A 23,977-nucleotide genomic window follows, 5' to 3' on the forward strand; every position below is an offset into this window, starting at 1 on the left:
AGAATAGATGGTTGAGGATGAGACTGGGCAGCTCCGTGCGGGGCGTACGCTGGAGAGGGCCCTGCTGCTGGACCAGAAGAAACGGGATAGTGAACGATTTGCGATTGGGCACGAAGAGCTGGATTGTTGGGTGAAGAAAATGGGTTGTTGTTCGTCGCTGCGGCAGGCACAGTGGTGTTGGAACGGCCGTTGTGATCAGATGGATTGGAAGGTGGCCGGCTCGGCTGTTGCACTGTGGCAAGACCACTGTCCTGAGTTGGATTGTACGGATTGTGGTATCGACCGGGTTCCCTGGCAAGTTTGTGAGCTGCTAGAACACGGATACCTTCTGCAGGATGACTGGCTCTGGTGGAGTGGACTAGGAAAAGGGGGAATCTGGAAGGGTGAACTAACGTTTGAGCCTGGCCAGCTGTGAAGCTGGCTGGCGACTGCTGCAGATGCTGTACCTGCACCTGCTGCTGGGCTTGGTTGAAAGGCTGACTTTGCAGTTGCGATTGTTTCTGCGAGTTAGTCGCACTTTGTTGCGTAGCTGCATATTGCGCTGGAGAGACATGCGCTGGCTGTGACGGAGTGCTTGACTGCTGAATCACGGGCTGATACTGGTGCACCTGGAGCGTTCGGTTGCTGTCTGTGTATGATGTGCCCTGTTGGCCCTGCTGACTGCGTTGCTGGCTAGTGTGTTGGCCAGATTGATACGGTGATGGCTGGTTCATTGAAGAGGGCGTCGACCAGGTTCTTTGCTGCTGCTGCTGCTGCTGCGGTTGTCCATAGTTCGGTGGTGCATTTCGTTGCGCACCATAGGCGGCGGTCTGCGGGTTATAGGCAGGAGCATAAGAGGGAATGAAGCGATGCTGTGAATACTGGCTTGTCTGAGCGTGCTGATGGCCAGCGAACTGAGAATCAAAGCCATGGCCCGACTGGTGGCCGTTGGGCGCAGGAGACGGCGAGTTGCTCATTTTAGGAGCAAATTGTTGAGTTGTGAACTGTTGCGTCTTGAACCAAACACCGTCGATGGGCTTGCGCGGCTTGTACACGTATGGCTTCTCGACGGTGACTGCATTTGGCAAAGACGGCATTGGCATTGGGCCTTGCGCCGGGCCCTGCACGGGTACCGGCACCGAGGAAGTCGAAAGCGGCGACGGGCGGGGGGGACCAGGAATTGAAGGTCGTTGAGGCACTTGCGACGGCCGACGCTGCGTGACCGATACAGGCTTGGGAGGCTTCGCGGGCTTTGGCAGTGTGTCAAGGTAGTTGCTGCGCGGGTTGTGTCGCTGCAGCGTAGGGCTCTCCGTATACTGCGCCTTGGCCTCGGTCGACGTCTTGCCAAGGTAGTACCACAGCTGCATATCTTTGTTGAGGTCAGCTTTAACCTGATCCTTGTTGTGAAAAGGCTCGCAAGTGTGAAATTCAGCCCAGGTGAAGCCGCCGTCCACAAAGGTATCATCTTTCCTTGGCACCTCGTCAACGGCGCGTTTGGCGTTGAGCTCTTGCTTGGCCTTTTGCGAAGTGGGCATCGGGATAGCTTTGGCAGAGGCCTTTGGAAGATGGTAGTCGGAGGGATCAGCCACAAGGAGCCACTTCCACTCAACCTCGACGCGGGCACCATTGGGAAGAATATCCACCAACAGCATACGCTCATCTTTGCGATTTTCGACAACCACGCCAGCGAAAATCTCCCCCTTGAAGTACTGCAGCTGGCAAATTTCGCCTTCCTTGACAGCCTTGGCTGCATTGAGGATGCGCTCGTCGTCATCCAAGGAGTCGCCGTCCACCTTCTTGTCTCTCTTGGTGCGATGGAAACGACAGCTAAACTCGAAGGCTTGCTCCTTGTATTCTGTGCCGTCTTCACCCCAGACGGAGACTTCGGCCTCCTCCACAAACACACCGGCTGCGGCAGCGCAAGTAGCATGGTACGCGCGCGCGCACTTCTTTTGAGAACACTGGAAGCAGGCTCCGCGCTTGGATCGACAGAAGAGGCACTTGAGATCAAGTCTGTCCTTGGCGACATTAGCGACATTGCAGACAACCTCTTTGTCGTCGATGGTCTCGATGTAGGTCTCGGGAAGATAGTGGGCGCACATGCGGTGCGCCTTGCGTCCGTCGTTAGTAGGAATGAGCTCGGCGGAGGCAATGTCGTTGGGACAAAGACAACAAGGCGGCTCGGCGCGTGCCTTAATTCGGAGCCTGATTTTCTTCACCTTCTTCTCATCCTTGTCCTTCGCGTCACGCTTGCGCTTGCGAGACGGAGCCTTGATCTTGACAGCGCGAGATCCTGGTGCATTGGTGGATTCAGGCTCCTCCATGTCCTCATCCTCTTCTTCATCGCCATCATCATCAGTGTACTCTTCGTACTCCAGCTCCTCGCCTCGCAGCTTGCGTTCTATATCGTATACGTCGATCCACACACTGTCTTGCGCCTGGGGACACTGGCACCGCTTGGCGATCTTGCCCATGGGAAGCCATGAGTCAAGAGCAAAGTTGACAGCCTCCGCGCAGTTGTAGCCGAGGTTGTAGCCCGAATGGTAGCCGTATGGATATGTGACGACGAACTCTCCAGGATAGGAGACGCACTTGTTGACGGTAATGTTGTAGTTTTGCTTCAGCTGCTGTGGTGAGATGAGGTAGCCCTTATGGCGGAGGAACTGATCGCAGGCCTTGGCGTCAGTCGGCCAAATGTTCTTCATGGCTGCCTCAAATCGCTTGGCGTCGGCCTGCGAGATGCTGTACCACTGCTTCGGCGCGCCAAAGTGCAGATAGTTGATGCTGTATAGGTCGACATCCTCGAGATGCCAGGCAAAAGTGGCCTTCCACATGCCGAGATAGAGATATGCTGTGTTAACTCCCGGGACCTTGCTGCCCAGGACGTCGAGCAGGTTGGGGAGTTTGTTGAGGTTCCAGGTGTCGGTGGATTCGTCGAATAGCGTACCCATCAGATCAGCACCGTATAGAGGGGGCGCGTAGGTCAGGGTCTTCCAGTATGCCCTCTCCAGCTCCTCGCATCTCTCTGGCGTGTAGTCGGACACGTCCATGCGGTAGTCGAAATCCTTGAAGGCTTCCTCGTCAATCTTGGCAGAACCCTCTCGTTTGCTGTACTTCCGGCGCGCCGAGACGGACTGCGTGGCGCCCTTGGAGGGCCTCGCGCCACCCATACGGCCCATCCTGCCGACGGTAGGAGTGGCTTCGTCTTCCTCCTCCTCGGCATCCCCAGTCTCGACCGAGTCTACCACAGCCTCCGTCTTGATTTTGCCCTCTTCAGCATCTCCTCTTGGGGAGACGGGCGTCATAGGTCGATCTTCCGTCTCGGCATCGTCAGCGTCCTTCTTCTGCTTGCCGTTGTTCTTGGCGCCGCGCTTGCCGCCGCGCTTCTTCGCAGGTGCTGCCCTAGGTTTCGGCGCGGACGACGCGGCAGCTCGGGTTCGAGTCGCAGGCCTCGGCTTGTCTGCATTGGCGCGGCGCTCACCCCTGCGGGCGGGCGGCTGGTGTTCGCTCTGCTCGCACAGCTTGCGCCACTGGGGTACGTTGTAGGATCGCTGGTGGAGAATATTGACCTGTCGGAAGGTGCCGCCGGAGCCCATGATATCTTGCTTGATCGGTTCTCGCACACGGACCTGCTTGACGAGGTCATCGAGTTCGGGCAGAGAGTTTTTCCACTCCTCGGGCGGAATAATCTTGACGATGCCGGACTGCATTCCATAGCGGTCTATCTTCTCCATCTACAGGTGATGTGGTTAGCTGCGAAGCTCACAGGGCAGGCACGGGTGGTAGAAGACGGACAAATCGCTTGAAGTCCTTAAACTGATGCATGGTCGGCCGGAACACAGGGACGGTGCCCGAGTAGTGGTCGGGTTCGACTTCGCCAATATCGTCCTCCTTGGGCGGCTCGTCGGCGGGGTCCACGGCGTCATCGTCAAGTTCGCTGAGCTCGGAATCCGAGCCGTCGGACTTGGCCGCATTGTTGCTATCAGGCGGCGAGTGAAGGAAGGTGGGCTTTGCGCATTCTATGTGGTCGGCGGGAGCATCGTGTTCAGCATTCGCAACGCGGTCCTGGGTGTGGCCGTCTGTGTTGCCGACGTCGTTGGTGCAACCGGTCTGGGTCTGCGCTGCCTCTGGCGCAAGAGAGACCGGGGTGGGCGCTGACGCCAGGGCACTGGGGGCCTCAGTCGACATGATCCGGTGGACTACATGCGATTTGTTGAATGTCGAGGCCGCTTCCGTAGTATTCTTCCTTTTGCGCAGTTGTTGGATTTCGCTGGCGGGCTGCTGGTGCACTGCGCGGCGGGCAGGCTGTCGTGTGAATCGTGTGGTGAAGGAAGGTAACCAGCAACTGCAGGTGCAGGACAGTGGGAGGCGATCTAGGCTGGCAGCAGTGCAAAACGCTAAAATCGGAGGTTCGAGGTCTTCGGGACAGAGTGGGGACCAGTGGCGGCTTTCATTGGGCGCATTCGATAGCAGGACGGAGAACGTACCTCTGCGGGGAGGCTGTAGGGGGGAAAGGAGTAACTTGATCCACTACAGGAGGCCACGCGCTCCCTGGGTGGTCTGATGCTTAGGGGATCTGGCCTGACGGCTTCTTTTGATTCAGGGGGCTTGAATTAATGGATATGCATGGAGCTCAGTGCGGCTCATTAACACAGCGTGAACTGCAGCATTGACAGAAGTCTGGTTCACTATGTCTTGCGGCAGGATGACACTGCAGAGGATGCCAGTGATACCACTTTGTACAACCAGACCTTCAGGTGCATCGATCAAACTGGCAAAAGCGACTCAAAAAACTCACAGAGAAAGCAACTTCAACCCCTGCGATGTACCCTCAGACAGCCTGCAAGCCTCGATCAGTCGATGCACTAACCTGTACGCTAGTCCTATCACGGCCGGAGAGTTGTGGCCTCAGGCGAGAATTTGCAGCTCACCCCTCAAATGACGTCTGCCTGGGTCACGGGATGCTGAGCAAAAACCTCACTCGGTAGCCCTTGCATTGTAACACTGCGATATGGGAATAGCTTCAAGCATGTATACTCGATTCCTCATGACAATTCTCATCATCGAGGACTTATCCAATGTCTTGAGTATGCTGCTCCAGGGTACAGGTTTCTAGGTGCCCCATGTTTCTATGTGTCTATCTTGACTGTCACGTTGGATATATACACCTGACAACGATGAAGATTTAAGACAAGTGATGTGTCGAGGGGTAAGCGAAGCATTGTTCGCGGGTCTTGTGGATTCGATGCTCCGACGAGCTCATGGAGGCACCTGCGTTGATGTCATTTGACCGATCGCCCTACCACAAATCAACATCGTGTACCCTACCGTTTGCTTCCCGAGACAAGACTCGAGATTCAGATGCAAGGCACAGGATCACTTCTACGTGGCCCAATAAGCCTTGCGCCCTCCATCAGATAATCGTGCATCGTCGGGGGTAAGCCGATCTCTGAATGACCCGAAGAGATGTGGACAAGGGCTGTCACGCGGGACGTGCCGTACGCCAGGGGCGCTCCGGGTTCTCATCAGCAGAAACAGACGGGGGGCACGCGCGTCGTCTGGGGACGTCGGGGTATGCGTAAGCCCACCTCAGGCCGCAGTGCTGTCGGTATGCCTCGCGCCGTTTGCAGCACTCGATGGGGTTGCATTGAGGCCGAGCACTATTTTGGAGGCAATCTCTGATAATGATAGATGGATGTGGCTATAAGTGACATAGATGCTCGCACCATTCGAATGTTCCCATAAGGATGATCTGGAGGGAGCTTCGCTTTCTCAAAAGGGATCGAGGTGCGAGAGCAACGACATGGCCACCATAGGCGCCGAGGATGCAGAATGCCTTCGGGCGGTGAACACTGTTCTCAAGAGGCCGCTTTGGATCTTCATCCTCCGAAAGTGCCACAGCATACTGACTGCGAGGTGCCTAAGCTCCCAGCCCAATGAGCGCCTCGTTCCCAGGCACGAAGCCATCACCATGCAGAATACACTCTCATTGTGGCACGCCACCTTCACAGGCGTCTCGCGAAGCAACATTCAGCAAGGGCATCGTCACCTCAACTTCTTGCTCTTTGGAAAGCAAACCCCGGAACCTGCTACTTTGCATCTCTCTACATGAACCACCTCCAATTTTCATGATGGAGCAGTGTATCTCGTTGAGCAAAATGTGGAAAAAGGCAAAGATGGAAGAGAAAAGGTCACCCCAAAACACCATGCCAGAAGAAGGAAGAAAAGAACCACTAGTACCATGCACCCAAGGAGATGTGTCAAAACCCCCCTGAAACCCAAAAAAAAATCATCATCTCTATCGACATGGCGCGCCAACCACCAGTAGACAAACGCTGTTGAGCATAGCGGGCGGCTTTCTTTTGGCAAAGGAAACATGGTCATCATGCTGCGATGCGGAGGTGACTGGATCCTAAGCCGACAAACTCGAACATGATGGGGATCATGCCCACGCCGAGCCAGGCAATCCCTATTGTGCCAGCCGTCAGCGCCTGGCAAGACAAACACCAATCATTCAAGGATGGAACACTGCACTTACCAGCATACACGACGAGCTTTGTCACAACCTCGACGTCGTACCGCACTCTCGGCCTCGTCAGGCGGGAGAACATCTCCTTCTCCTCAGCTTCATCCTGTTCGGGAGAGGGAAAGTCCGTGGCCCTCGACTCTTCAATCGGGCTGGAGACGAAAGAGCCCATCTGCTTCTCATATTCGCCAATGCCGCCATGGACACCGGATGCCGCGCCGCGGCCATCACGGTCGTCACTGTTCTCCTGGACACCAGCCAGTGCCTCTTTGCCCTTGGTGCTACCATTGCTTCCAATGCTCTCCCTACGCCTACGCTCGCGGTAGGCTAGAGCCTCGTAAGCGTCGGCAGCGCTCTGTGGTCCGATGGAGACGGATCGTCCGCGCGTAGCCGGATGGCGAATGGACTCACCGACGCGGACGATTTCGCGCACAGAGGGGATGAGGTTGTCCATTCGCGAACCTGCAGGAATCGACTTGTATTCGGAGGCTGGGGTGAAGAAGCGGCGAGGCAGAGAGTAACCAGCACGCTCGATCAGGCGGAAGAGATGCGGCAGAGCGCGTAACAGGGTGGGCTTCATCATCTCGCGCCAGGCGAAAATGACGAAGACGCCAAAGAAGAGACGAGCGACAAGCACCGGTACGCCGAGAGGCCCCAAGTTGATGGACTGGAAGTTGTGGGCATTCGTGTCGAAAGGGTCGTAAGGGGTCCGGCCGTAGTTCCACGTAGCATATTCGAGACCAATCATGACGCCTGCAAAAGCGACGCTGTCATCGAAGCAGGGGCAGTCGTCCACTGGCTCCGGTGAATGCGCACGAGGACAATGACGACGAGGGCAGCGATGAGGACAGCGACCCACGAACTGGAGTGCATGTAGGCGTCGAGAGCGGGCCCGTAGTAGAACTCGGCCCAGGGCAATCAGGGCGCCAATGACAGAACCGACCACGACGTCGAGGAACCCGTGCATGCCACAGTACAGGCGGCCAACAACGATGGAGATGGCGTAGAAGTAGGAGAGACCTTCGAGCACGAGCTTGGTGGTCGCGGAATACTCCGTCTCCGGGCTGCGCAGAACAAGAATGGCGTAGAGAGCCACCGACACGGCGTTGGTGCTATGCGTGGAGGGAAAGCCGTACTCGAGCGCTGCTGAGCCGGACATGGTGATTCGGTGGAGGGGCGGCGAAAGGGGTCGTGGCAGAGAGCACAAGTCCTTGATGAAACCGGTGAAGAAGACGCCCTCAGCGAGGATATGGACGAGACTGCAGCATGTCAGCGAAGAGTCAGTATGACCGTTGCGCTTCAAAACTCACCCCTTGCCGAACGAGGCATAGCCATACCAGAACAGCATTGGCAGGCCGATCATGAAAAAGGTATGGGTGCCGAGGTTGGCCGTGATGGCGAAGTAGCTGTCGAGAGCAGGCGTGCGGGCCCTCTCCTGGAACCATGCCAGGTAGGGCGTCTCCCATCGTACCAGAGGAAGCATACGTTGTCGGAGGTTGTATCGCCATGGGGCATAGCCTTTTTGTCTGTTGGGTTCGTGGGCGGTCAGCGGTGCTGTGGCAGAGACTTGTGGCACGCGACACTGGCGGGCCGCGAGGGGGGGGAGGGGGGGAGGGCAGAATATGCTTTAGGAGGGTTGATCGAGCCCTGTACATGGGGACCGTCGCAGTTCTTGCAATCATGGAGCGACGGAATGGCCAGAACTACAACTCATCGACGAGCGTGGGACATACAGTGGTCTTGACTCCTCAAGCCAGCGTCGATAACGACGGGTTTGGTGGTGGAGGGCGGGGCATCGTCTTCGCGACGCTCAGCCGCGCCGTTGGGTGTGGAACACATGGGCTGAGAGATGTGGGCATCCGCTCGATCGGTGGTCGTTGCACTTCGGAAGATGAGGGTCTGCGCCAAACGAGGTCGGTCGTGACCTTGATTGCGACTGGGCGTGGTGCGTGAGGTTGTGTGCCAGCTGTAGGTTTTGGCCGAGGAAGCAGACGAGCAGGCGGGTGGGCGCTTGGATGGTGGAGTTTGCGTCTCGGTTCCTGGCAGGTACTGGGCTGGGCTGGAGGGCCAAGAACTGACGAACAGGCACAGGCGCTGAAGAGCGCCCACGCACTAAGTTTAGTGTGCGGCGCCATCTCGAGACCCTGGCTGCCCGCCTGCTTCCGCTGCTTTTAGAGCGTACCCAGAACCATTTATTTTACCTCCATATCCATTGATGACCTGCTTGCGGCAGCTTCACCTTCCTTCAGTACAGGCCCAATTGGCGTGGCATCGTACTTGTACAGTTACCAATTCAAAGAATGATCTCGACCTTGGAAGACATCGTCATGACCCAATGCCGTCCGACGCTTCTAACCACGAAGTACGCTCTTGCCTCTGTTCGAAGTAGTGTTCGAGCAGGCCACCGAATTACATATCATCATAATTATCGCAAATGGAGAACTGAGAAAGATGTATGTTGTGTTTTTGCCAGCGTCTTTACCGACCTGATTATCCATGTGACATCTACAGCTTATTCTGCTTCTTCACACAGTTGCCCGGCACGACGAGGTCCTTTCGCGAAAAGCAGTCGTCGCCAACACAGTCGAGCTCAAAGAACCTGACAACCTCCTGCGCCTGATCGGGAATATTGTGATCAACCCCGTCGGCAAGGAAGGCCTCGAAGAACCCCCTCCGACCGTAGATGCTCTTCGTCCACCCCGCCTGCGGCGTGTCCTCGTCGACCTCGCGCGGCTCGCTGCCCGTCCGCAACACCGTCGTCCAGAGCTTGACGGCCTCGTGGTAGTTGGTGGCGTTGATGATGTCGTCGGCCGCGCCGTGCAGCACCTGCATCTTGGGCCGAACGCCGTCGTACGCCGGGTACGCGGCGTGGACGAGCGCCGCCCACTCGTCGCCCGTGTGCTGGATCTTACCCTTGGCGCAGTCGTCGGACCAGACGGCGAAACCGTCGGCGGCGTAGCACCCAAACGGCACGCCGGCAAAGGCGGAGCCCGCGGCGAAGACGTCCGGGTATGCGCCGATGAGGACGTTGGTCATCATGCCGCCCGAGCTGATGCCCGTGACAAAGACGCGGTCGGCGTCGACGTCGTGGTGGGCGAGCGTCCACCGCACCATGCTCACGATGCCGAGCGAGTCGCCGCCGGCGTCGTGCGAGAGCGTCTGTGGCGAGGACACATCCCAGCAGTGGTCTGCGTCGTTGGGCGACGAGGGGTAGATGACGATGAAGCCCAGCTCGTCGGCGAGCGGTCGGTAGGGCTTCCAGTCAAAGGCGTTCTGGGCCGAGCCCCAGCACCAGTGCGGGTAGACGAGCAGCGGCGCGTTGGGGCGGACGGCGTCGGGGACGTAGAGGTAGAAGGAGACGTTGGTAGGGTTGGGACCAAAGTCGGTGATGTGCTGGAGCTCGGCGGCCGAGGCCAGACCGGCGGCCGCAGCGAGAAGACCAAAGAAGGGACGCATACTGACTCAAGGATCAAGCACCCTCAGCTTGGCTGCGCTAGGTGGCCAAGCAACTTTGGCAGAGGAGAGCAGACAGGTCTCTATTTATGGTCCTTCATTTTGGCTCAACTGGCCTCTCCGGATGAACGGCCTTGAAGGGGATCATCGTTCGATCGTGCCAAAGCTGTGCGCCGGCACAAACGATACTGAGCTTGTATGCGGCATCTTCTGGGGTACCGGGTTGGCGGGAGGCCGGGGCGGAGGCGAGCAGGCGATGATCGCGGGGATGGGTGGAAGGGCCTGGCTCCGTTCCCAAGGAGGGAAAGTCTCGGTCTGGCAAGCAGCGGGCTCTTCTGCGATGTCACCTGGAAGGCCACATTCATTTGCTTGCATATGAACAGCCTCTGAATCCTAGTGCCTGCCATGCAGCTTCGTTCACTGGCTAGACACTGGATGATATCAAACCAAGCCTTGGAAATATTTTGAGCCCTCCACCATGGCTGAACTCACATCTACGTTTTTCTCTGGTCCAGACGCAGAGCTAAAGCGGCGAGGCGTTGCGCCACACCCAATGCCTGCCCCTGAATCTCCTTGCACTTTCCTGCACTCCAATTGGCCAGCCAGAAAGACTGACGTTGCAGGGGTCCAGAATGGCCCAACCGCATGTGGACGATGACGCTCGTCGCGTTGCACGTTGCTTGACTTCAAGATATCTTCATTCAGCTCCTTTCTGTGCCCTTTAGATTCTTTGCATCGCAGAACGCTCACTGCACGCCCATGACTTGATACCGTGACCAATACGTGTCTAGTTGACTGGATATCTGGTTGACTTTTCAATTCCCTTCAGAAGATCACCGGGCATCCACCAAACCCAGGTCGAACTTCACCGTTCATCTTTTATTTTTTCTTAAAAAAAAAACAATCACAAGCTTGCTCCCTCTCAGATCAACATGCCCCTCCTCCCCCTCCTTGGACGCCACGCCCTGATAACGGGGGCCTCCGGCTCCATCGGCGCAGCGATAGCCCACCGCTTCGCCGCAGAAGGCGCCCTCGTAACCCTGACAGGCCGCAACGAGTCCGCCCTCCGCAAGACCCTCGCCTCGCTATCGCCCTTTTCGCAGGCCCGCCTCTCGCCCGTCTTGGCGGCGAAACAGTCGGCGCAGCCGGTCGATCAGCCACGGCACGAGTACAGCATCCTCGACCTCTCGCGGGGCGAGGGCAGCCTCGAGCGGCAGCACGCTGTGCTGGATGCGGTTTGGGCGAGGACCGGCCAGATCGACGTGCTCGTCAATGCGGCAGGCGTGGCGCAGTGGCAGCTTCTGCAGAACACGCCCATGGAGGAGGCGCAGGCGCTGATGGACGCAAATCTGCTTGGTGCCATCTTGACGTCGAGGTACATGGCGCGACAGATGAAGCGCCGCAGGGCCGATCGAGACGGTAATACATTTCGAGCAGCAACGGCCGTGATGAACCATTCGCTAAGACAAACTCTAGCATGTATCATCAACGTAGCTAGCCTTCTTGCCCATAAGGGCACGTCCGGCACAAGCGTCTACGCGGCATCCAAGGCCGGTCTCTTGGGTATGTTACGCTGAAGATTGAATTCATACGCTCATCCGTCTATCTCACAACGCAGCTACATCCTTTCGCTGACGCCCCTTTTGTGAAGGACTCACCCACGCCCTTGCTGCTGAACTCGCCCCCTTCAAGATCCGAACTAACGCCATTGTCCCCGGCTACATCCAGACTGAAATGATTGCCAGTAAGCCAAGATCCCGGGCCCTTCCGAGTCCGCCCCCTGCCGCCCCGTACCCCTGCCCGTGACTACCGCAGGCCGACGTGAGACCGACGAATAGTGCTGATGTACAATGTACCGCCCCAGACATGTCAAAAGAGCCACTTGAGATGCGGATCCCGCTCGGCCGCCTAGGTACTTCGGAAGAAGTGGCTGATGCTGCCGCCTTTCTCGCCCAAAATCCATATGCCAACAATTGCATACTTAACCTGGACGGAGGGCTAAGTGCTGTTTGATTGGACTCCTGAAATTCGCTCTTTCATAAAGTGGATTAGTTTCAATCGTCATCCAGAAGGATCGTCGCGTCTTCGGTCGGATCATCTTCAATGAGGATGATATCATCAGTTGCCGCGGATGTCTTGGCCTTCTTTGCCCCTGGGACATCACCTCCGTCATCTGATCGGGCACGTTTACTGCTGGACACTTCCGAATTGTCTTCTAGCGGCCGTTTACCATTGGTGTTGCTCAACCCATTGACGACGCTGATCTCGGGAGCAGGTGCTGCCGTCTTGGGTTTCCGAGGAATCTTCGGGTCTTGATCAATAATAAGACCCTTGACAGGCTTGTCTTGTGTCGAGTTGGTGCTACTCAATGTTAGCAACGAAGTCAGAAGGTGGTTGGTGTGGCCATACGTCTCCTCAATGTTAATGACTACGTTGACGAATGTGTCATCGTCATCCTCATCAGTAACGGTCAAGAAGGAATCGGCCTTGACACCCAGATCGCTGAGCTTCTTAGGGAGATTCTCTGTCTCCTCAGGATCGTATAGAGGCCCAATCTCGTTGCTCACAGCAAATTCCTTGTCACCATAACCCAGCTCCACCTTGACGAAGTCTTCAACCAGGTCCTTCAGCGTGGCCTTCGTAAAGTCAACGAAAGCGCTGACTTGGAAGACGCTGCACACTGGGCACAATGAATTTGGTGGTTGGAACGAGGTTCCCTCAATGAGGCGGCGGTCATTGCTCGGTGCCAGGAAGAGCTATTTCTAGATAAGCTTGGGCTCCTTGCTGGGCATTCATGATGGTCACTTACTTCCTTTGTGTGGTTATAGTCGCCCTTCAGCACCTTGAACGACTGCAAAACGCAAAGGCCAGCGACGATGGCGTTCGTTGTCGCAATGGCAGGGATGATGTTGCCAGCCATCTCCTTGATGTCGAATCGTGACTTGCCACCAATGCCGAAGATGCTCGATCGGATGTTTGCCGCCGCCGCCACAAAGTCCAGAGTGTCCTCATCGTCCTTGTCAAACGTGATGACAGGCTCTGGTCCGGATGCGTTCTGGTGAGCAGCCTTGAGCTCGAGCAGACGCTTGCTCAGACGATCGAGGCTGTCATTGAACACGGCAAGATTCTCCTCAAGTGACCAAACCCGCTGGTCGTCGCGCAGAATCTCTTCCTTCGAGGCCAGAGCTTCCGCAGCCTTTCCCATCAACGTCGCGTAATCAAGCGGCTCAGGCTTCCTGCGGGATTTCCACATGTCCTCCATGGACAACAGCCTCACAATGTCCGCATTGAAGACCTTGTTGAAGAGCAGTTCAGGGAAGGCTTCTGTGCCCAGAGATTCACGAATCAACCTCAGGGCTTCAGCCTCCTTCTTGAGCTCCTCGATCTCCTCCTTGTTATCAGCGTCGGCCGAATGGTCGTAGGTAGACTCGTCCTCGCTCTGGCCAAAGATCTCGCTCAAAAGGTAGCTCTTGCCCCAGACGATGCAATGAATGGGCTGACTGGGAGTGCTCCGAATCGTGCAGACGGGGAAGGACTTCGCGATAGGCTTTGCTGTGCAGTCGTAGCATGCTGTAACGCCTTTCTTGATGACCTGGACCTGACCCTTGAAGCCTGTTGTTCCACTCTCGATCAAGGGCACGTTGGCGGCCAAGCACATACGGTTCACATGCCGCCGAGCTTCAAAGTTGTCGAGCGCATTGAGAACCAAGGTGAATCCGCGGAACCACCTTAGGTTGAATTCGGCATCTTTGATATTGGCGTGATGAGGCACGATCTTCACCCTGGGGTTGAACTTTTGCGCCACCTCGGCGGCTACCATGGCCTTTGACTTTTTGATATGCTCATGTCGGAAGAGGAATTGTCGGTTGAGGTTGCTCAAGTCGATTGTGTCGAGATCAACTACGTGTATTTCGCCGAAGCCGTTGAGGACGAGGTTCTTCAGAAGTTCGCAGCCAATACCACCAGCTCCTACCATCAGCACACGAGCCTGTGAAGTTGGAATTAGCACCAAGCGTTGGTTGCAAGAAGCTGGAAAGAGCATCTTGTCGAGTGCGTTCCTGACGATAGAGTGGGAGATTGTGATGCCGTCGCAAACGGGAGGCAGAGAGACGGTGGGCGTCACGCCCGTGTTTCGCATCTTACCTGTCTAATGGTGTGAAAGAGGGCTGGGCCCAATGATTGTTGGTAGTCCTTATCACGGGGTTCAGGTACGGCTCGCTGCTGAAGTACGGTTTGTGCTGGTACAGGCGTAGGCCTTTGAGAGGTAGCAAGCGCGGGGGCGGGGGCGGCAGCAGGCGCAGGAGCAGACACGGATGCAGGCAGCGGTGCCGGGACAGGCGCAGGTGTCACATCGTCTACCGGTGTCGCCGCCGTCGGAGGATCCGTGACGGCTGGTGAAGGGACGGGCTCAGTTTTGGGAGTCGGCGCAGGAGGCTGTGTCGGTGTTGTGTCTGTCGTCGCTGGCTTCTCCTCGGCAGCCGGTGGCGAGACAGGCGTAGTTGAGGAATTCATGGTCGTTTGTGTCTGTGTGACGCGCAGAAGGTAGAATCGGGACTAGAGGCACGGATGGCTACGTAGTGAGTCGCATTCAGATGCTGGCACGTCAATCGAACGGACAGTTGATCCAATGAAGATGAAGAGAAGGTCGGGTGGTTGATGCGATTTGTTTGGTGATGCTGCAGGGTTGAAAAGGAACAAGAGTTGCCTGCGCTGATCCGCTGGCAGCCTGGTTTCAAGGCGGCAGGTGAGGTTCAGGTTGGTCCGATGGTAGCTTCTCTGTCGGCCCGCGGGCAAGAGCGATCGGCCTAGTTGAAAGGGCGAAGTTCTAGCCAATACCGGACTTCCAAGGTTTTGGCGACGGGATTCCACCGCGGTGCAGGGATTGGAGCTGTTGGCCTGTTGTGGGCGGATGGGCCAATCGCTGCGATCATGATATCATTGGCTGCCGGCTGTGGGGGTCTTCCTACTGTTCGTTCGTCCCTGACAGGCCTTGGGGAAGGGCCCTGGCATTAGGTACCTCCTTCCTTCACTCCGTAGGTAGGTACCTACCCAGGGAGACCGCCCTGGCTGCAGCAGGCTTCACTGGTCATGTGCCGACGGGAAACATCGTGCAACAGCTTCACAAAAAGGGTTTGAGGGTTCAGGTTCCAGTAGAGTAACTCGAATTCGAACTGTCCATTCTCTTGTGGTTTCTTTTGTCTCCTTGTAAGCAGGCTGTATGCTGTGACTCTATGCCAATGCACCCCTGGACACTCTCCTTCTCAAAGGTGATCGGTGTCTTTCAACCCCTGAGTGGTCCCTCATCCGCCTAAAAAAACGCCTCTATCAAAAACTTTCCGAACCGCGGGTTTCGTTTTAAGGATCAGCCACTTGCCCTTCTATACTCTGGATCGCATCGCCAACACAGCAAAGACTCGACGGCACCACATCAGCCATGTCAGACGACGAAGCAGACCCTGAGCTCCTGGATTTTCTGCGGCAACATTTTCAGAGCAAGCTTACCGTCAACCCGGATCCTGAAACAGGGATCCTCGCCGACGCTGAGGCGGTCTACGATGACTCCATTGACGTCGCGATTGACATGCGCGCACCAAGGCCGCCGCAGAGACCATTCATGCCCAGATGCAACACAAGTCTTACTCTCCTGCAACGTGGAGCCAACATGAGCTGCACCCCAAGGCCAAGGATGAGTCAACACTCGCCTTCATCTTCACAATGGACCTCCTCAACTTCTCCTTCTGGTCCGAGCTGCCCGAAGACGAACGATTCGCCATAGAGTACCGCGGACGGAAATGGACGGGCTACTGGAGTCTCGTCGCCGCCCTCCAGCGCGCCCTAGAGGAGGGCATCCCCATCACCACGTCCGATTACTGGCAAAACGAGGACGAGTGCACCCTCGACGCCCTGCGCCACGTCTTCCGCTCTGCCACAGATGAGGAGATGCCTCTTCTCTCCGAGCGCCTCGTCTGTCTGCGTGAAGCTGGCCAGGTCCTCTATGAGAACTACGACTGCAGTGTCGCCACTCTCGTCGAGTCTGCCAACGGGTCCGCCGCCGGCCTCGTCAACACTCTCGGACGTGAGTTTGCCTGCTTCCGCGATGAGCACCGCTACGATGGCCGGAAAAAACCTGTGCGACTCATGAAGAGGGCGCAAATTCTCGTGGCAGATGTGTGGGCATGCTTCGAGGGCGAAGGCTTTGGAGCATTCAGGGATATTGACAAGCTAACCATGTTCGCCGACTACCGTGTGCCGCAAATTCTGAATTCAATGGGATGCTTGTACTACAGCCCATCGCTGGCGACAGCCATCAACAAAAAGTCCTTCATTGAGACTGGGTCGAGATGGGAGCTGCAGATCAGAGGCGAGTTCCGTCTGCCTGCACAATATCAACATGTAATGCTAACGATTCGGCAGCCTGCAGTATCTGGTGTGTAGAACTGCTTAAGAGAGAAATTTTGAGAAAGTACCCAGAGACGGAAGTGAATGCCATTCTGATAGATTTCTTTTTGTATGATACCATGAAGGAGATGGAAGCTGCGGGTACGGAGACGGTCCTGCATCATAGAACAAGGAGCATCTGGTACTGAGGCAATCTGTACGGTCTGGGCGTGCTATTAGACTCGTTGCGTAGAGCATCAGAAGCTTTTCAGAAAGCACTTGTGGTTGCAGAATTCATGATATTTTATCAGAGTCCAATGACTCATTCGCTACGAAAAAGAAGTGTGCTCTGTCGTGCAAAACTAGAAGAGGAAGCCAGATAGCTGTTCCATCGCCCTCGAACGCCCCTCTCAAACCCCAAAACGCCTCGTGCATCAACCACAACCCTCGTGGAAAAGATTTGGCCCGTCGTATCATGCGAGACAATGGACAAGCCGTCAAGGGTTCCAACCCGCGGAGGGATATCGTACAAAAACAAGAGCAAAGATCACGCTGAGGTCAAGATTCTCATGTTGACCCGACTGCTGTGGAGTTGAGAATCGCATCCATATGCGCGCGCTCAGATTGGCTGCCCTCCTTCTGCTCCTTGAGCAGCACGGCAAGAACCTCGATGGGAGGGTTGAGGCCGAGCTTGTTGGCCCTCTCCCAGCGCCTCATCCGTTGGATTCCGACACAGGGCTACGTCACGTTAGTCATATGTCCGCGGAGTGAAGAGTGAGTCGGCATAGAAAGCACACGTACCCCGTACTGCGAGCTGACGTCGAAATACCGCAGCACCTTCTCCCCCGTGCTCAAGTCTTCCACATGCACCCTCTTGGCAATGCGCTCCGCCTCAATGTTCCGCCAGTACTTGTTGATCTGCGCATCGGTCGTCTTCTCGGCGCGGATCTGGACCTCGGTCTTCTGTGGCACCTCGACCTTTGGCTCCGGCTGCTCTACCTCAGGTTCGACCTCGATCTCGACGGCCTCAGGAACCTCCTCCTCCTTTTTGGCATGTGTAACAATGCGGTCGCCCTTGGTGACAGCGGCTTTCTTCAGTTCCTGCCGAGGTACAGGCTTTGAAACCTTGTTGGAGAAGCTGATGGTCGATTGACCTTTGTTGGGTCCAGGGCGGGCGCGAGCGCCGCCAGTTGATCTGCGGTTTGTCGGCATTTTGGCGGGGTAATGATATTGATACTTCTGGCTCGCAGTAATGATCTCGTGAGACTTCAATAAAAGAGATCGCCTCAGGATTGATGATGTTTGCGACGATGAACAGTTGTTTTGGTTGTGCAAACCGATGTTTGTTAGCGAAGATGTCAGGACGGTTTCAGCGGGAGGGTAGGCAGTTGCAAGGGCTGGAATGAATGTCAAAGACCAATGACGAAATTCGAATCTGGCTGTGGGCGATTGGCCAGAATTGGCGGGCAACGCGTCGAAGGGAAGCGGAGATCACGTGGAGCTTTTCTGTTCTCGGGCATCGAGCAAGATTTCCCATCAGTCAAGCGCACTGCAATTATTCAATGCGTGTTCGCAGGTGCTTCTTATGATTCATGATGCATTGGTGGTCGCTCCCACTTTTTTGTAGCCTTCTCTCGGGCCGGAATGCCTACTTCGGCTTACGTACCAGTAGCCTCGCGGTAGAACGAGATACTCCTGTTCGCTCCCGCTGTGCAAAACATCTCGCTCTTTTGTGTCTTGGGCAGCCACTTGACCGACCAAAGTGCCTTGTCCGTCTCGCTGTGTGTCGCAACGCAGGCTCCGCGATCGACGGACCAGACCTTTACCTTGCCGTCCATAGCTCCGCTCAGCAGGTACTCGCCCGTGTCGCTCCAATCCGTCGAGGTGATCCATGATGAGTGACCTGTCAAATTGCCCACATGTTCGCCGTGGTTCATGTCGTAAAGAGCAATAACCGAAGCGTCGCCAGCTGCTGCGAGTCGGGAGTTGCCAGGTGAGAAGGCGACTGATCTGACCGGCTTCGCCAGGCCTGGAAATGTCAGTGTACCTTCAAACCTCCCACCCAATCTCGGACGTACCTGATAGGGAGTGTTGCAGCCGCCCAGTCTCGTTGTTGAAGACATAGACAGCTCCACTCTCGTGGCCGCTCGCAGTGAACTTTCCATCCCGGCTCAGGTCAACGCACATGCCGAAGCTACCTGACCCCGCGCTTCCCGTCTCGTACTCCTGGACCCTCTTCGTCTCCTCGCCGGAGACATCCCAGACGTTGATGCGGCCGTCATACGTCGTGCCAGCAAGGAATCTTCCGTTCTCGCTCAGGGCAACGGCCCAAACCTCGCCTGCCTTGCTTGCCTGCGCGATCTCCGTCTTGAGGTTCCATTCGCCCGTCTCGGGCGTGACGACCCAGACCTTGACCTCGCCACCAAAGCCCGCACTCGCCGCTACCTTGCCGTCGCGTGAGGTGCAGATGTGATGGCATCCGAGCTTATGCGCACCACTAATGGACTGTATGATGGGGAATGACTGATCGACCGTGTCATGGACGTTGATGGTGGAGGAACCGCTCGCAGACAGCAGGGCTTTCGGTGTCGCTGCTAGTCCGAAGATGTCTATAATGTGGGCTAGAGGAGATTGATTAGCAAATCAATGCGAAAAGTCAAGAGGCAGGTTGCTCATACCGTTGTCCACCGTGTGCATCGTCAGATATTGTTTCGACTGGAGGTGCCATGGTCAGTAAGCCTGTGGTAGGGAAATTCAGGGCGGCCAGGCTTTACCATCTTTCAAGCCACGGCGCAGGATCGCCAGCTCTTTTGACCTTGCGTAAATGAGAAAGAGTCGGCCTCTAACTTTGTACTTCGTCAGGGCGGTGTTGCTGTACGAAGAGAGGCACGTCCCGAGTCGGCGCTCCCAGTTACCGTTGATGCTGGAGCGATCGGTGGAGCTCTAGAGCTGGAAGTTATGGAGGGGCCGTGGGAGCTCGAGCCTGCGCGCGGGGCCAAATTATGACGTCCTGCACAAGGAGAGCACAGCACAGTCAGGTAGCGGTAAATTTTGACAATTATGGTCCAACACTTTAAAAGCTACGAGAAAACCCCAGTATCAGTTTTCGTAAAACTTGAGCAGAACCTCATGAGCTCCAGGACTTGTGTATTAAGGATTTATAATATATAATGTATGCTTTTGTGACAACGTGTCATCAACAACAGGTTCGGTCTAATGGTCTAATGGTTATGACTGCGGATTCTGATTCCGCCAGCCCAGGTTCGATTCCTGGTTGGACCTAATGTTTTGCATTTGTTCCGAGTTGGATTCCCTTCGACTTCGTCAAACTTTTGAAAATGTAAATGATTTTTGAGCTTCGTTGTTCCGCTCTTTGAAGTCGGAGAAGACATAAGTTTTTAGAAGAAGTGCATATGTTACTCAGATACAGTACAGTTTCAGACTCGGAAATCGATGTCGTCGGATTTCTGAATACTCAAATTCCCGATGTCGAACTTCAACAATTACATTACGTACGTTGCTCCCAGAAGAGTCGGATTCTTCAGGCACCAACCATACTATCCTTCCTTCTAGTTAATCTATTGTACATCTTCCCTGACGGCGTAGGAGCAAGTGATCCTCAAATCGAGGCTGCGGCACCTGATTTCGGAGTATGCATCGATCTACCACAAGCACATATGCAAAATGCAGAGCGTAGCGAACCTCCGTACTCAAGCGAGACCGAGGAATTTCAATGCCTTGTGGCTATTTCCCTTCTTCAAATGGGGCTTCGACATGAAAATGGGCATGAGGCGCCTTTCCTCTTGGTCGTAATCGCTATCGTCCTCATGGTTGAAAGTAAAGATAGAGGTTGAGTCTGTCGGACAGTCCATTGTGGGACCAAAAGTTCCGCCGCTCTTCCGTGACTTTGCTCTTCGACTGCGCGATGATTTGTTTATCTTGATTGTTTCAGCGAATGAGGGCGCTTTGGACGACATTGCGGGCGAGGGCGGTCGGGGATGATGGTTGCCTCTTGGCGGCAGGGGTGATATCTGCGGCGGTGGCGATAATGGAGGGCTCTGAAGCCCCATGGTCGTTCTCGGAAATGGAGAGAGGGAGGCAGAGATAGGCGTCGGAAGTCGCTTTCCCGCTCTTTGCCTCGGTGCCTCGTCAAACACGTAGAAACGTGATACATCAATGAGCAACTTGCGGATCGTCGACACAAAGTTTTCCGATTTCCGCTTTCTGTCGCTGTTGATGTGAGGAGGAAGTTGGCCCTCGAGACGGCAACACTCTCAGGGAGAACGTTGGATGAAGCCTTCCTGTGAAGGGGGCTTCCCAGGGGGGGAGCTGACCCTGAGTGGTTGCCTTCTTTCACATTCGTGATCGAGGCACCTCGAACGTGGTTGAACGGCAGAGGGTCGTTTGCATTCGAGTTTCACTATTGCTGCGACCTTCATAAGGTCCACGCCAACAAGTTTCTGAAGTGCCAAGACTGTGGCTAGATGATCTGGAGGATATTCCAAGATCAGGAATCGCACCTCGTTATGAATGACGAAGTAAGGCTCCAGGTGAGGAACAATTAGAGTTGCGAGCAAATAAGGATTTGTGAATGGGTTTTCGTGCGTCTGATTAGCAAGTGGCTGTGCAGTGAAAGCTTGCATAGCGTTGGCAACAAGATATCTGTGCTTCCGTCAGTGACCGATCTAGAAGGCAAAAACCACTGTGCATACCGAAAATCAAGCCGCCCGCTTCGACTGACTTCGCCAGATTTCACTCCCAACTTTTCAAGCTGTCCGATGAGATTTGACAAGTGAGTCTTCCTAACCCCCCGACGCGCTCCTACAGCTAGAATCTGGTCGATCCTGCGCTGACCGTTACGGGGACTTTCCGCGCCGGCATTGCGGAAGACTGGCTTCCAGAGGCCACCCATCTCTGGTAGTATGGAAAAATGAAAGTGGTGATATCCTTGGTCCTCCGGAGGGAAGTGAAAGTTTAGCAGGAGCCGCAGAGAGTTCTGGACAGCAACCGCTGTCTTGCAACCTGTTATGTCGCAGCTCTGGATCCTTTCTTCCCCCAGTCCGCAGACAGAAGACAGAGAAGAGGGTGTCTGTGCTGGGGTTGTTGGAGTTGCAGGCTTCAGTTTTAGTGTTAAACGAGTTGTGTTTGCAGGTTTGAGGGGTGTCGGACCGTAGGCAAAAGGATCGTATTCGTCTGGATCTTGGGCCGAACGACAGTACTGACGCAGAAAGAATTGACAGAGTCTTCAGCAGCAGTCTCGATGTCGTGGAGCTTTGGTGCCCTTATGACTGATTCTTTCCGGGCTACCAATTGCTCGGACTGTTCTTCCGTCTGAATTGGATAAACACCAGCTCTGAATGCGCTGATGGTAGCATCGAGGACACTATCATCAGCTCCATCCTGAATATTAATGACAAGATCTTCGGTAAAGGGCAGCACGGGCCGGAAAGGGGGCTCAGGAGACCGAGAGCTTTCTGCGTCTGTGCCCTTGTCAACATAAGCGCCGTTGGCCTTTTTCTTCGGTTTTGGTGGCGGAGGAGATAATAAGACAGTAGGACGATCGCAGCGAACGTGGATTGTTCTCGACAGTGATGTTTGCAGCAGTGTCGCGACATTGGAGTCACGTCGGCCATCTTCTGACAGAGCCTTCCCGCTGTCGACCCTGGCTTGAATCTGAGCTTGGAGCGGAGGATCCCCGTAGCTATCCCCAGTTTCGTATGCTCGGTCAAGAGACTTCGTTCGCTTCGTTGATCGTCGGGGGTTGCCCATCTGCATCTGCATCGAGGAACCCTCTCCATATGCAACTGTGTCTGTAGACTCTGTGCTGTGACCTGAAAGGGGCGTGAGCATGTCCGTCGTCAATAGTCGATGTGGTGATCTAGTCTGGTGCTCGTATGTCTCTCCTACGCAACTCGGTGACCTGAGGGGCGGGAGACAATCATCCACGGCCTTGAATGTTGCCATGGTATTGGTCAAACTTTCGCCGAAATCGGTGACTGCCAATCTTGGGGTTGCTGAAAGAAAGTCGTTTCTGGTGCTGTCATCGATACATTCATCGTCTTCGCAAGACCTGACTCCAAAAACGTAGAATGGTGCAGCGTCGCCGAATCTATCATCGAAGCTGTAAATGGGAAGGCTCATACTCCGGGGCCTAGCCTTGAAGGTGAGGTCTACGTCGGTATTTGGTTGTAAGTCGGCAGTTAGTCGATCAAGGGCTTCAGCCGCTCGCATGGCTCTCACGATGGGGTCTTCTTCCGGTACGTGGTGTCTACCCTCCCTCTGTCGAGAAAACCAGTCATCTTCAAGTCCAGCCGCGCCATGCTTGACAATGTCATTGAAGAGAAGCCTGGCATGAGAGATATTGCCGTCGGTCTCATGTTCAGCAATCGATTTGATGCAGATGGCCTGGGCGCCAGGTGTGCTGCCGTTCGTGAAGACCAGTCTTTTGTTGGTTGGGGTTGAACCTTTCAGAAAGGAGTAGGCAACCTCGTTCCGCGCGGCGACGGCATTATGCATTCTCCTGATGAACTTCCGAGCATCGAACCTCTCGCTTGGGTCTCCGTCCTCAAGATAGGTCTGGACTTGGGGCAGGATGAAGATTTGTGGTGAGGTTGGGAGCAGACGTAGCTGGGTGGCAAGAACGTCAACCGGGCCCTCAAGAGACACCAAAGTGCCATGGTATCGAGTGGGATCGTCCATAGTCCGTTTTGTGAGATGCGAAGTTGCCTGATAATGGAAGGAGTGATACTTGTTATGAAGGTTTTGTTGAGGGATGCAGTTGAGGGATACAGTAGAGGGCATTAAAATTATCCAGACGATGAAGATAACCAAAAGAAAGAGTGGCAAATGCTGATGAGAGTATAGACCAGGCACACTCTCGAAGAACAGAGTGAAGTGCAACAGTTAAGAAAACGGGTAAGGAGATACAAGCCAGACCAAGCCAGTCGAATTTGACACTGAAGGGGGAAGGACGATGCACACTAGCATCAACGAGGAGAGCCCCAAGCGAACAACTGAATCGGGCGGAAAGCAACGCATGTTGTGCGTCTCCATGCAACAAGGAACCTTCACCTTTTGTTGAAGATGGAAGGAGAGACAGAGAGAAGTGAAAAGAGACGAGGTGCCACACAGTTGGCTCCTGCCTTAGCCGATACGACCCAACACCGTCCTCGTCCCCAGCTTCCAACGCCGTGCACATGGCCAAATTGGCGGGTCGGCTGAAGCAAGGTAATGTCTTCTTAGAGTGGTACATCGGTTGAGCTAGTCGCAGAAGAAACATCACCATCACGGTCGAGCGCAGCCCAACTTGGCCATATCATGGCCCGTTATCGGCTGCGTGGAGAACGAAGAGGGTATGGCGCCGAAGCAGTGATCAGGATGCCCTGGTCAGACAGGGTAGGTTCGACGCAGTAGCCGCCCGATGTACAGCTACGTACCCAAAGTACTACATCATGAGCTCGTTGGCTGGAAGCTAACATCGTGAAATTCTTCAAGGGTGGCGGGTGCATGCAGCGGAAGACCTTGGTGGAAGAGGCATCTGGCCAGAATCCCCCCCACCGTCACATGTGCTTCGGAAGCAGAAACATAAGCTTCCAAACGGAGGACCGAACCACCTGGGCATTGCCTCCGGACAGATCACGA

At 55.3% G+C, this 23,977-nt stretch overlaps 9 protein-coding genes and 1 non-coding gene across 10 annotated transcripts in view; 3 read left to right on the forward strand and 7 right to left on the reverse strand.

Moving 5' to 3' along the window:
- VDBG_05536 (DNA damage-responsive transcriptional repressor RPH1) overlaps nt 1-4,167 on the reverse strand; it is a gene marked incomplete at both ends in the record, with an annotated part of 5,534 nt that extends 1,367 nt beyond the window's left edge. Inside the window, 2 exons of the mRNA XM_003004377.1 lie at nt 394-3,713; nt 3,775-4,167. Coding sequence (XP_003004423.1) covers nt 394-3,713; nt 3,775-4,167 — 3,713 coding nt within the window. The remainder of the gene's footprint in view (nt 1-393; nt 3,714-3,774) is intronic.
- A 2,195-nt stretch (nt 4,168-6,362) lies between these two features.
- VDBG_05537 (long-chain base protein) lies at nt 6,363-8,640 on the reverse strand (the record flags this gene model as incomplete). The annotated part of the gene is made up of 7 exons (XM_003004378.1): nt 6,363-6,448; nt 6,518-6,832; nt 6,917-7,764; nt 7,816-7,940; nt 7,991-8,031; nt 8,239-8,441; nt 8,585-8,640. 7 exons carry the CDS (start codon nt 8,638-8,640, stop codon nt 6,363-6,365), a joined length of 1,674 nt encoding a protein of 557 aa, XP_003004424.1.
- Nucleotides 8,641-9,010: 370 nt separating this feature from the next.
- Nucleotides 9,011-9,961, reverse strand: VDBG_05538 (feruloyl esterase B; the record flags this gene model as incomplete). The annotated part of the gene is made up of 1 exon (XM_003004379.1): nt 9,011-9,961. The coding sequence occupies one exon, from the start codon at nt 9,959-9,961 to the stop codon at nt 9,011-9,013; it is 951 nt and encodes a 316-aa protein (XP_003004425.1).
- A 929-nt stretch (nt 9,962-10,890) lies between these two features.
- Nucleotides 10,891-11,971, forward strand: VDBG_05539 (gluconate 5-dehydrogenase; the record flags this gene model as incomplete). The annotated part of the gene is made up of 3 exons (XM_003004380.1): nt 10,891-11,521; nt 11,610-11,702; nt 11,823-11,971. The coding sequence occupies 3 exons, from the start codon at nt 10,891-10,893 to the stop codon at nt 11,969-11,971; spliced, it is 873 nt and encodes a 290-aa protein (XP_003004426.1).
- Nucleotides 11,972-12,012: 41 nt separating this feature from the next.
- VDBG_05540 (SUMO-activating enzyme subunit uba-2) lies at nt 12,013-13,934 on the reverse strand (the record flags this gene model as incomplete). Its single annotated transcript, XM_003004381.1, has 2 exons — nt 12,013-12,714; nt 12,768-13,934. The coding sequence occupies 2 exons, from the start codon at nt 13,932-13,934 to the stop codon at nt 12,013-12,015; spliced, it is 1,869 nt and encodes a 622-aa protein (XP_003004427.1).
- A 1,646-nt stretch (nt 13,935-15,580) lies between these two features.
- VDBG_05541 (conserved hypothetical protein) lies at nt 15,581-16,545 on the forward strand (the record flags this gene model as incomplete). The annotated part of the gene is made up of 2 exons (XM_003004382.1): nt 15,581-16,351; nt 16,483-16,545. The coding sequence occupies 2 exons, from the start codon at nt 15,581-15,583 to the stop codon at nt 16,543-16,545; spliced, it is 834 nt and encodes a 277-aa protein (XP_003004428.1).
- Nucleotides 16,546-16,903: 358 nt separating this feature from the next.
- Nucleotides 16,904-17,548, reverse strand: VDBG_05542 (conserved hypothetical protein; the record flags this gene model as incomplete). Its single annotated transcript, XM_003004383.1, has 2 exons — nt 16,904-17,074; nt 17,138-17,548. 2 exons carry the CDS (start codon nt 17,546-17,548, stop codon nt 16,904-16,906), a joined length of 582 nt encoding a protein of 193 aa, XP_003004429.1.
- Nucleotides 17,549-17,994: 446 nt separating this feature from the next.
- On the reverse strand, nt 17,995-19,033 carry VDBG_05543 (meiotic recombination protein rec14; the record flags this gene model as incomplete). Its single annotated transcript, XM_003004384.1, has 3 exons — nt 17,995-18,365; nt 18,415-18,957; nt 19,015-19,033. The coding sequence occupies 3 exons, from the start codon at nt 19,031-19,033 to the stop codon at nt 17,995-17,997; spliced, it is 933 nt and encodes a 310-aa protein (XP_003004430.1).
- A 513-nt stretch (nt 19,034-19,546) lies between these two features.
- VDBG_15118 lies at nt 19,547-19,618 on the forward strand. The gene has a single exon. It is a non-coding gene; the product is annotated as a tRNA-Gln (tRNA).
- A 1,848-nt stretch (nt 19,619-21,466) lies between these two features.
- VDBG_05544 (conserved hypothetical protein) lies at nt 21,467-23,137 on the reverse strand (the record flags this gene model as incomplete). The annotated part of the gene is made up of 1 exon (XM_003004385.1): nt 21,467-23,137. One exon carries the CDS (start codon nt 23,135-23,137, stop codon nt 21,467-21,469), a length of 1,671 nt encoding a protein of 556 aa, XP_003004431.1.
- Between the last annotated feature and the right edge of the window lie 840 nt (nt 23,138-23,977).

The sequence above is a fragment of the Verticillium alfalfae genome, genomic scaffold (genome assembly GCF_000150825.1).
Source record: "Verticillium alfalfae VaMs.102 supercont1.6 genomic scaffold, whole genome shotgun sequence".
Classification (NCBI taxonomy): domain Eukaryota; kingdom Fungi; phylum Ascomycota; class Sordariomycetes; order Glomerellales; family Plectosphaerellaceae; genus Verticillium; species Verticillium alfalfae.